Source organism: Saccoglossus kowalevskii, chromosome 11 (genome assembly GCF_978046115.1).
Source record: "Saccoglossus kowalevskii chromosome 11, keSacKowa6.1, whole genome shotgun sequence".
Taxonomy (NCBI): domain Eukaryota; kingdom Metazoa; phylum Hemichordata; class Enteropneusta; family Harrimaniidae; genus Saccoglossus; species Saccoglossus kowalevskii.
The window spans coordinates 37,739,640-37,753,225 of record NC_140651.1 but is presented as its reverse complement, the minus strand read 5'-3'; the positions used below and the strand labels follow the sequence as shown (position 1 = coordinate 37,753,225).

The following is a 13,586-nucleotide window of genomic DNA, read 5'->3' as shown; positions in this document are numbered from 1 at the left end:
AAATATTTAAAAAAAAACTAAAAAAAAAATGCCGAAAAAACGCCGGGCGATTTCATGGTCCGTTGCAGACTACTCGACCGAACGTCCATACACGTGTTGTCACTGCACATCGGCCATGTTGAATCGTACGAGATCGGCAAAATCTTCATTACAACTAACAGTTTAATGCTCACAACATAAAAATACGAATATAATCATATGCAACCTACTATTATATAATGAATAAATTGATCGACACAGGGACATCCCCCCCCCCCCGAGTTGTGGATATTTCAGAAATCGCGTCACAAGCAAAAGACCGGATAACGATTTACTAACTTACTTAAAACTATGTCCAGATGAATTAATCGTCCGTGTACAATAATTTGACAGGGTATACAATTTACAAACTAGTTGCGTAGATTGGAGACAATTATTTGCTTTTTTGGCTTTTCACAAGAATATAAAGCTGGCAATCATCATAATATTCACGTCTATACGTACATCACGGAATGTACACCAATCGCACCCCAAAATACATTCAATTTTGTAGAAACTGAAGAACTTACCTTTGCAAACACGTCTCTTATGCCGCCTTCTTGAAGTTCTTGAAATCAAATAAGGTTACTAGTTCTTCTAGTAACTAGTGAATGAGACCACTGAGCCGAACAGAATACATGTATAAACAGTACTATAATAAATTGAACGCAATGGAGAAATCACGTGCTGTAGCGTTACTCACAGATCTAATCTACTGTAAAATATTTTATTTCAGCTGGAATTATCATTCGCTCAAAAGACTTTTTCTGGCTGTTTTTGTATTGAATTTATTTTCATTGATTTTTGACAAGTTTGATTGTAAAATATAGGAAAAATGGAATATTCGCTGGATTTTATTTTAACTGAAACATTCCTTCAGCGAAAATAGCAAAAAAATGTTGCAAGCAAAAATAAAGTATTTTACAGTAATTAATTTATTCTGAGCATGCGCAGACGTTCTTTCAATGTTGCCGGGAGAGGTAATTTTTGATAAAAATCGTGAAAAAGACCCACTTGGGATTTTCAGATCTGGAAAAAAAATTACGTGCATACTCGGAAGACACTTGTTCATCAACCTGCCAAGTTTCACTGATACCTGCTGTAGAATTTCTGAGAAAATGTTGGAGACGGAAAAAAGACAAAACCTGAATTATAAGTCCCCTTTTCAGGCTGCGCCTGAACGGGGACTAAAAAACATCTTTGGTTTTCAAAATTGTAGCAGGATTTACAAATGATCAATGATGCTATTTCAGACTTGACATATAATAGTTTCTATTTCAGACTTGACAGATAATAGTTTCTATTTTAGACTTGACAGATCATAGTTTCTATTTTAGACTTGACAGATCATAGTTTCTATTTCAGACTTGACAGATAATAGTTTCTATTTCAGACTTGACAGATCATAGTTTCTATTTTAGACTTGACAGATAATAGCTTATATTTCAGACTTGACAGATAATAGTTTATATTTCAGACTTGACAGATCATAGTTTCTATTTCAGACTTGACAGATCATAGTTTCTATTTTAGACTTGACAGATAATAGCTTATATTTCAGACTTGACAGATAATAGTTTATATTTCAGACTTGACAGATCATAGTTTATATTTCAGACTTGACAGATAATAGTCTATATTTCAGACTTGACACATCATAGTTTATATTTCAGACTTGACAGATAATAGTTTATATTTCAGACTTGACAGATCATAGTCTATATTTCAGACTTGACAGATAATAGTTTATATTTCAGACTTGACAGATCATAGTTTACATTTCAGACTTGACAGATAATAGTTTCTATTTCAGACTTGACAGATAATAGTTTCTATTTCAGACTTGACAGATAATAGTTTATATTTCAGACTTGACAGATAATAGTTTATATTTCAGACTTGACAGATCGTAGTTTCTATTTTAGACTTGACAGATAATAGTTTATATTTCAGACTTGACAGATCATAGTTTATATTTCAGACTTGACAGATAATAGTTTATATTTTAGACTTGACAGATAATAGTTTCTATTTTAGACTTGACAGATAATAGTTTCTATTTCAGACTTGACAGATCATAGTTTATATTTCAGACTTGACAGATAATAGTTTATATTTCAGACTTGACAGATCATAGTTTATATTTCAGACTTGACAGATAATAGTTTCTATTTTAGACTTGACAGATAATAGTTTATATTTCAGACTTGACACATCATAGTTTATATTTCAGACTTGACAGATAATAGTTTATATTTCAGACTTGATAGATCAGAGTTTCTATTTCGGACTTGACAGATAATAGTTTCTATTTCGGACTTGACAGATCATAGTTTATATTTCAGACTTGACACATCATAGTTTCTATTTCAGACTTGACAGATCATAGTCTATATTTCAGACTTGACACATCATAGTTTATATTTCAGACTTGACAGATAATAGTTTATATTTCAGACTTGATAGATCAGAGTTTCTATTTCAGACTTGACAGATAATAGTTTCTATTTCGGACTTGACAGATCATAGTCTATATTTCAGACTTGACACATCATAGTTTATATTTCAGACTTGACAGATAATAGTTTATATTTCAGACTTGATAGATCAGAGTTTCTATTTCAGACTTGACAGATAATAGTTTCTATTTTAGACTTGACAGATAATAGTTTATATTTCAGACTTGACAGATAATAGTTTATATTTCAGACTTGATAGATCAGAGTTTCTATTTCAGACTTGACAGATAATAGTTTCTATTTCAGACTTGACAGATAATAGTTTCTATTTCAGACTTGACAGATAATAGTTTCTATTTTAGACTTGACAGATCATAGTTTATATTTCAGACTTGACAGATAATAGTTTATATTTTAGACTTAACAGATAATAGTTTATATTTCAGACTTGACAGATAATAGTTTATATTTTAGGCTTAACAGATAATAGTTTATATTTCAGACTTGACAGATCATAGTTTACATTTCAGACTTGACAGATAATAGTTTATATTTTAGACTTGACAGATAATAGTTTATATTTCAGACTTGACGGATAATAGTTTCTATTTCAGACTTGACAGATCATAGTTTCTATTTTAGACTTGACAGATAATAGTTTATATTTCAGACTTGACAGATAATAGTTTATATTTCAGACTTGACAGATCATAGTTTACATTTCAGACTTGACAGATAATAGTTTCTATTTCAGACTTGACAGATAATAGTTTCTATTTCAGACTTGACAGATCATAGTTTCTATTTCAGACTTGACAGATAATAGTTTCTATTTCAGACTTGACAGATCATAGTCTATATTTCAGACTTGACAGATAATAGTTTATATTTCAGACTTGACAGATCATAGTCTATATTTCAGACTTGACAGATCATAGTTTATATTTCAGACTTGACAGATCATAGTTTACATTTCAGACTTGACAGATAATAGTTTCTATTTCAGACTTGACAGATAATAGTTTCTATTTCAGACTTGACAGATCATAGTTTCTATTTCAGACTTGACAGATAATAGTTTTTATTTCAGACTTGACAGATCATAGTTTCTATTTCAGACTTGACAGATAATATTTTCTAGTTCAGGCTTGACAGATCATAGTTTCTATTTCAGACTTGACAGATAATAGTTTCTATTTCAGACTTGACAGATCATAGTTTCTATTTCAGACTTGACAGATCATAGTCTATATTTCAGACTTGACAGATCATAGTTTATATTTCAGACTTGACAGATAATAGTTTCTATTTCAGACTTGACAGATCATAGTTTATATTTCAGACTTGACAGATCATAGTTTATATTTCAGACTTGACAGATCATAGTTTCTATTTCAGACTTGACAGATAATAGTTTCTATTTCAGACTTGACAGATCATAGTTTCTATTTCAGACTTGACAGATAATAGTTTCTATTTCGGACTTGACAGATCATAGTCTATATTTCAGACTTGACAGATAATAGTTTATATTATATTTCAGACTTGACAGATCATAGTTTCTATTTCAGACTTGACAGATCATAGTTTCTATTTCAGACTTGACAGATCATAGTTTATATTTCAGACTTGACAGATAATAGTTTCTATTTTAGACTTGACAGATAATAGTTTCTATTTTAGACTTGACAGATAATAGTTTATATTTCAGACTTGACAGATCATAGTTTATATTTTAGACTTGACAGATAATAGTTTCTATTTTAGACTTGACAGATAATAGTTTCTATTTTAGACTTGACAGATAATAGTTTATATTTCAGACTTGACAGATCATAGTTTATATTTTAGACTTGACAGATAATAGTTTATATTTCAGACTTGACAGATAATAGTTTATATTTCAGACTTGACAGATAATAGTTTATATTTCAGACTTGACAGATAATAGTTTCTATTTCAGACTTGACAGATAATAGTTTCTATTTCAGACTTGACAGATCATAGTTTATATTTCAAACTTGACAGATAATAGTTTCTATTTTAGACTTGACAGATAATAGTTTCTATTTTAGACTTGACAGATAATAGTTTCTATTTCAGACTTGACAGATAATAGTTTCTATTTCAGACTTGACAGATAATAGTTTATATTTCAGACTTGACAGATAATAGTTTCTATTTTAGACTTGACAGATAATAGTTTCTATTTTAGACTTGACAGATAATAGTTTATATTTCAGACTTGACAGATAATAGTTTCTATTTCAGACTTGACAGATAATAGTTTATATTTCAGACTTGACAGATAATAGTTTACATTTCAGACTTGACAGATAATAGTTTCTATTTTAGACTTGACAGATAATAGTTTATATTTCAGACTTGACAGATCATAGTTTATATTTCAGACTTGACAGATAATAGTTTATATTTCAGACTTGACAGATAATAGTTTCTATTTCAGACTTGACAGATAATAGTTTCTATTTCAGACTTGACAGATAATAGTTTATATTTCAGACTTGACAGATAATAGTTTCTATTTCAGACTTGACAGATAATAGTTTCTATTTTAGACTTGACAGATAATAGTTTATATTTCAGACTTGACAGATCATAGTTTATATTTCAGACTTGACAGATAATAGTTTACATTTCAGACTTGACAGATAATAGTTTCTATTTTAGACTTGACAGATAATAGTTTATATTTCAGACTTGACAGATAATAGTTTCTATTTCAGACTTGACAGATAATAGTTTCTATTTCAGACTTGACAGATAATAGTTTATATTTCAGACTTGACAGATAATAGTTTATATTTCAGACTTGACAGATAATAGTTTACATTTCAGACTTGACAGATAATAGTTTACATTTCAGACTTGACAGATAATAGTTTATATTTCAGACTTGACAGATAATAGTTTACATTTCAGACTTGACAGATAATAGTTTATATTTCAGACTTGACAGAAAATAGTTTATATTTCAGACTTGACAGATAATAGTTTATATTTCAGACTTGACAGATAATAGTTTACATTTCAGACTTGACAGATAATAGTTTCTATTTTAGACTTGACAGATAATAGTTTATATTTCAGACTTGACAGATAATAGTTTATATTTCAGACTTGACAGATCATACATGTAGTTTATATTTCAGACTTGACAGATCATAGTTTACATTTCAGACTTGACAGATAATAGTTTCTATTTCAGACTTGACAGATAATAGTTTCTATTTCAGACTTGACAGATCATAGTTTCTATTTCAGACTTGACAGATAATAGTTTCTATTTCAGACTTGACAGATCATAGTCTATATTTCAGACTTGACAGATAATAGTTTATATTTCAGACTTGACAGATCATAGTCTATATTTCAGACTTGACAGATCATAGTTTATATTTCAGACTTGACAGATCATAGTTTACATTTCAGACTTGACAGATAATAGTTTCTATTTCAGACTTGACAGATCATAGTCTATATTTCAGACTTGACAGATAATAGTTTATATTTCAGACTTGACAGATCATAGTCTATATTTCAGACTTGACAGATAATAGTTTATATTTCAGACTTGACAGATCATAGTCTATATTTCAGACTTGACAGATCATAGTTTATATTTCAGACTTGACAGATCATAGTTTACATTTCAGACTTGACAGATAATAGTTTCTATTTCAGACTTGACAGATAATAGTTTCTATTTCAGACTTGACAGATCATAGTTTCTATTTCAGACTTGACAGATAATAGTTTTTATTTCAGACTTGACAGATCATAGTTTCTATTTCAGACTTGACAGATAATATTTTCTAGTTCAGGCTTGACAGATCATAGTTTCTATTTCAGACTTGACAGATAATAGTTTCTATTTCAGACTTGACAGATCATAGTTTCTATTTCAGACTTGACAGATCATAGTCTATATTTCAGACTTGACAGATCATAGTTTATATTTCAGACTTGACAGATAATAGTTTCTATTTCAGACTTGACAGATCATAGTTTATATTTCAGACTTGACAGATCATAGTTTATATTTCAGACTTGACAGATCATAGTTTCTATTTCAGACTTGACAGATAATAGTTTCTATTTCAGACTTGACAGATCATAGTTTCTATTTCAGACTTGACAGATAATAGTTTCTATTTCGGACTTGACAGATCATAGTCTATATTTCAGACTTGACAGATAATAGTTTATATTATATTTCAGACTTGACAGATCATAGTTTCTATTTCAGACTTGACAGATCATAGTTTCTATTTCAGACTTGACAGATCATAGTTTATATTTCAGACTTGACAGATAATAGTTTCTATTTTAGACTTGACAGATAATAGTTTCTATTTTAGACTTGACAGATAATAGTTTATATTTCAGACTTGACAGATCATAGTTTATATTTTAGACTTGACAGATAATAGTTTCTATTTTAGACTTGACAGATAATAGTTTCTATTTTAGACTTGACAGATAATAGTTTATATTTCAGACTTGACAGATCATAGTTTATATTTTAGACTTGACAGATAATAGTTTATATTTCAGACTTGACAGATAATAGTTTATATTTCAGACTTGACAGATAATAGTTTATATTTCAGACTTGACAGATAATAGTTTCTATTTCAGACTTGACAGATAATAGTTTCTATTTCAGACTTGACAGATCATAGTTTATATTTCAAACTTGACAGATAATAGTTTCTATTTTAGACTTGACAGATAATAGTTTCTATTTTAGACTTGACAGATAATAGTTTCTATTTCAGACTTGACAGATAATAGTTTCTATTTCAGACTTGACAGATAATAGTTTATATTTCAGACTTGACAGATAATAGTTTCTATTTTAGACTTGACAGATAATAGTTTCTATTTTAGACTTGACAGATAATAGTTTATATTTCAGACTTGACAGATAATAGTTTCTATTTCAGACTTGACAGATAATAGTTTATATTTCAGACTTGACAGATAATAGTTTACATTTCAGACTTGACAGATAATAGTTTCTATTTTAGACTTGACAGATAATAGTTTATATTTCAGACTTGACAGATCATAGTTTATATTTCAGACTTGACAGATAATAGTTTATATTTCAGACTTGACAGATAATAGTTTCTATTTCAGACTTGACAGATAATAGTTTCTATTTCAGACTTGACAGATAATAGTTTATATTTCAGACTTGACAGATAATAGTTTCTATTTCAGACTTGACAGATAATAGTTTCTATTTTAGACTTGACAGATAATAGTTTATATTTCAGACTTGACAGATCATAGTTTATATTTCAGACTTGACAGATAATAGTTTACATTTCAGACTTGACAGATAATAGTTTCTATTTTAGACTTGACAGATAATAGTTTATATTTCAGACTTGACAGATAATAGTTTCTATTTCAGACTTGACAGATAATAGTTTCTATTTCAGACTTGACAGATAATAGTTTATATTTCAGACTTGACAGATAATAGTTTATATTTCAGACTTGACAGATAATAGTTTACATTTCAGACTTGACAGATAATAGTTTACATTTCAGACTTGACAGATAATAGTTTATATTTCAGACTTGACAGATAATAGTTTACATTTCAGACTTGACAGATAATAGTTTATATTTCAGACTTGACAGAAAATAGTTTATATTTCAGACTTGACAGATAATAGTTTATATTTCAGACTTGACAGATAATAGTTTACATTTCAGACTTGACAGATAATAGTTTCTATTTTAGACTTGACAGATAATAGTTTATATTTCAGACTTGACAGATAATAGTTTATATTTCAGACTTGACAGATCATACATGTAGTTTATATTTCAGACTTGACAGATCATAGTTTACATTTCAGACTTGACAGATAATAGTTTCTATTTCAGACTTGACAGATAATAGTTTCTATTTCAGACTTGACAGATCATAGTTTCTATTTCAGACTTGACAGATAATAGTTTCTATTTCAGACTTGACAGATCATAGTCTATATTTCAGACTTGACAGATAATAGTTTATATTTCAGACTTGACAGATCATAGTCTATATTTCAGACTTGACAGATCATAGTTTATATTTCAGACTTGACAGATCATAGTTTACATTTCAGACTTGACAGATAATAGTTTCTATTTCAGACTTGACAGATAATAGTTTCTATTTCAGACTTGACAGATCATAGTTTCTATTTCAGACTTGACAGATAATAGTTTTTATTTCAGACTTGACAGATCATAGTTTCTATTTCAGACTTGACAGATAATATTTTCTAGTTCAGGCTTGACAGATCATAGTTTCTATTTCAGACTTGACAGATAATAGTTTCTATTTCAGACTTGACAGATCATAGTTTCTATTTCAGACTTGACAGATCATAGTCTATATTTCAGACTTGACAGATCATAGTTTATATTTCAGACTTGACAGATAATAGTTTCTATTTCAGACTTGACAGATCATAGTTTATATTTCAGACTTGACAGATCATAGTTTATATTTCAGACTTGACAGATCATAGTTTCTATTTCAGACTTGACAGATAATAGTTTCTATTTCAGACTTGACAGATCATAGTTTCTATTTCAGACTTGACAGATAATAGTTTCTATTTCGGACTTGACAGATCATAGTCTATATTTCAGACTTGACAGATAATAGTTTATATTATATTTCAGACTTGACAGATCATAGTTTCTATTTCAGACTTGACAGATCATAGTTTATATTTCAGACTTGACAGATAATAGTTTCTATTTTAGACTTGACAGATAATAGTTTCTATTTTAGACTTGACAGATAATAGTTTATATTTCAGACTTGACAGATCATAGTTTATATTTTAGACTTGACAGATAATAGTTTCTATTTTAGACTTGACAGATAATAGTTTCTATTTTAGACTTGACAGATAATAGTTTCTATTTCAGACTTGACAGATAATAGTTTATATTTCAGACTTGACAGATAATAGTTTATATTTCAGACTTGACAGATAATAGTTTCTATTTCAGACTTGACAGATAATAGTTTCTATTTCAGACTTGACAGATCATAGTTTATATTTCAAACTTGACAGATAATAGTTTCTATTTTAGACTTGACAGATAATAGTTTCTATTTTAGACTTGACAGATAATAGTTTCTATTTCAGACTTGACAGATAATAGTTTCTATTTCAGACTTGACAGATAATAGTTTATATTTCAGACTTGACAGATAATAGTTTCTATTTTAGACTTGACAGATAATAGTTTCTATTTTAGACTTGACAGATAATAGTTTATATTTCAGACTTGACAGATAATAGTTTCTATTTCAGACTTGACAGATAATAGTTTATATTTCAGACTTGACAAATAGTTTACATTTCAGACTTGACAGATAATAGTTTCTATTTTAGACTTGACAGATAATAGTTTATATTTCAGACTTGACAGATCATAGTTTATATTTCAGACTTGACAGATAATAGTTTATATTTCAGACTTGACAGATAATAGTTTCTATTTCAGACTTGACAGATAATAGTTTCTATTTCAGACTTGACAGATAATAGTTTATATTTCAGACTTGACAGATAATAGTTTCTATTTCAGACTTGACAGATAATAGTTTCTATTTTAGACTTGACAGATAATAGTTTATATTTCAGACTTGACAGATCATAGTTTATATTTCAGACTTGACAGATAATAGTTTACATTTCAGACTTGACAGATAATAGTTTCTATTTTAGACTTGACAGATAATAGTTTATATTTCAGACTTGACAGATAATAGTTTCTATTTCAGACTTGACAGATAATAGTTTCTATTTCAGACTTGACAGATAATAGTTTATATTTCAGACTTGACAGATAATAGTTTATATTTCAGACTTGACAGATAATAGTTTACATTTCAGACTTGACAGATAATAGTTTACATTTCAGACTTGACAGATAATAGTTTATATTTCAGACTTGACAGATAATAGTTTACATTTCAGACTTGACAGATAATAGTTTATATTTCAGACTTGACAGAAAATAGTTTATATTTCAGACTTGACAGATAATAGTTTATATTTCAGACTTGACAGATAATAGTTTACATTTCAGACTTGACAGATAATAGTTTATATTTCAGACTTGACAGATAATAGTTTACATTTCAGACTTGACAGATAATAGTTTATATTTCAGACTTGACAGATAATAGTTTATATTTCAGACTTGACAGATAATAGTTTACATTTCAGACTTGACAGATAATAGTTTATATTTCAGACTTGACAGATAATAGTTTACATTTCAGACTTGACAGATAATAGTTTATATTTCAGACTTGACAGATAATAGTTTATATTTCAGACTTGACAGATAATAGTTTATATTTCAGACTTGACAGATAATAGTTTCGTTTTCGGACTTGACAGATCATAGTCTATATTTCAGACTTGACAGATCATAGTTTCTATTTCAGACTTGACAGATAATAGTTTATATTTCAGACTTGACAGATAATAGTTTATATTTCAGACTTGACAGATAATAGTTTATATTTCAGACTTGACAGATAATAGTTTATATTTCAGACTTGACAGATAATAGTTTCTTTTTCGGACTTGACAGATCATAGTCTATATTTCAGACTTGACAGATCATAGTTTCGATTTTAGACTTGACAGATCATAGTTTCTATTTCAGACTTGACAGATCATAGTCTATATTTCAGACTTGACAGATCATAGTTTATATTTCAGACTTGACAGATAATAGTTTCTATTTCAGACTTGACAGATCATAGTTTATATTTCAGACTTGACAGATCATAGTTTATATTTCAGACTTGACAGATCATAGTTTCTATTTCAGACTTGACAGATAATAGTTTCTATTTCAGACTTGACAGATCATAGTTTCTATTTCAGACTTGACAGATAATAGTTTCTATTTCGGACTTGACAGATCATAGTCTATATTTCAGACTTGACAGATAATAGTTTATATTATATTTCAGACTTGACAGATCATAGTTTCTATTTCAGACTTGACAGATCATAGTTTATATTTCAGACTTGACAGATAATAGTTTCTATTTTAGACTTGACAGATAATAGTTTCTATTTTAGACTTGACAGATAATAGTTTATATTTCAGACTTGACAGATCATAGTTTATATTTTAGACTTGACAGATAATAGTTTCTTTTTTAGACTTGACAGATAATAGTTTCTATTTTAGACTTGACAGATAATAGTTTATATTTCAGACTTGACAGATCATAGTTTATATTTTAGACTTGACAGATAATAGTTTATATTTCAGACTTGACAGATAATAGTTTATATTTCAGACTTGACAGATAATAGTTTATATTTCAGACTTGACAGATAATAGTTTCTATTTCAGACTTGACAGATCATAGTTTATATTTCAAACTTGACAGATAATAGTTTACATTTCAGACTTGACAGATAATAGTTTCTATTTTAGACTTGACAGATAATAGTTTATATTTCAGACTTGACAGATAATAGTTTCTATTTCAGACTTGACAGATAATAGTTTATATTTCAGACTTGACAGATAATAGTTTATATTTCAGACTTGACAGATAATAGTTTCTATTTTAGACTTGACAGATAATAGTTTATATTTCAGACTTGACAGATAATAGTTTCTATTTCAGACTTGACAGATAATAGTTTATATTTCAGACTTGACAGATAATAGTTTACATTTCAGACTTGACAGATAATAGTTTCTATTTTAGACTTGACAGATAATAGTTTATATTTCAGACTTGACAGATCATAGTTTATATTTCAGACTTGACAGATAATAGTTTATATTTCAGACTTGACAGATCATAATTTATATTTCAGACTTGACAGATCATAGTTTCTATTTCAGACTTGACAGATAATAGTTTCTATTTCAGACTTGACAGATCATAGTTTCTATTTTAGACTTGACAGATAATAGTTTATATTTCAGACTTGACAGATAATAGCTTATATTTCAATTTAACATGATTCTCACATCTAAAAGCACATACCTTGGTCTTGTTCCTCTGCCCTGCTCACACTTATTAAGCACAAATTGCATCCACTTCATAGCAAACTTCAGTAAACCGTGTCCTAATTTTTGTTTGTTGTCTCCAGTTACTAAGTGACTCACTTCCTTATGATACTGAGAACAAAATAGTAGGGTTGTACAAACCTGTTTGTTTACTTAATCATACCTACCAGAAAATCCGTGAAAATATTAAATTTCATTTATTACATGTTAATTACAGATTACAGCCCCAGGCGGAAACTACATGTATTAGGGAATATACCAGGGTCGAACATCTGAGGGTAATATTCTCTAAGAAAGGGGCTGGCTTCGGTCGAGGGCGCCATTGCGCTAACGCTATCGCGCACATGGGCTCTTGGTGGTGTGGGCTAGGTCCATGAACACTGTCTGACCCGTGACCACTGGTCCTCCATGGGTTGGAGGCCTCTCAGGTAGTAGTTAATGAAGACATTCTGAGATCTCCAGAACCCCGCTCGAAGCACCTACTCAAGTGAGATACCAGATATCAAGCCAAAGACCTGGTGGCATTCCAAACTGGTCGCTGAAGAAGCCGACAATCCACATGAAATGGTAATATTCGAGGCAGAGCGGTCTTGCTTGTGCTACCCATAACAGACAAACATGTGCTTCCTGCCGCCCAGAGAATTGTGTCCCTCTTGACTTTTTTTTTGTATGTGCAAATTGCAAGTGCTAGTGCTGACAGTGCGAGTGGAAATACTTGTTGCATAGCCAAACTCGAGACCAGTTTCTGTCCAGCAGACTCTAGTAAGACTGGGAACAAAACTGACCGATATCTAAGAATCGTCGATAAAGATTTTCTCTGATCAAATAAATACAAGAAAAAAATAGGCTACCTCGCTAATAGAGGGACGGAGATGATCAATCAACATCCCGTTACACCAAACGATGTAGAGTCTCCATCTGGACTCATACTCTGACTGTGCTGAAGCGAGGAACTTGGATAACTCTGCCAAAAAGCCTTGCGACAGCCTCCATATGTGAAGA

The 13,586-nt window shown here is 29.6% G+C and overlaps 1 protein-coding gene across 1 annotated transcript in view; it reads right to left on the bottom strand.

The window, feature by feature from the left end:
• LOC102807664 (mitogen-activated protein kinase kinase kinase 4-like) overlaps positions 1–13,586 on the bottom strand; it is a 320,941-nt gene that overhangs the window by 202,368 nt on the left and 104,987 nt on the right. Inside the window, exon 11 of the mRNA XM_085505174.1 lies at positions 12,562–12,695. Within this exon, the coding sequence (XP_085361300.1) occupies positions 12,562–12,695 (134 nt within the window). The remainder of the gene's footprint in view (positions 1–12,561; positions 12,696–13,586) is intronic.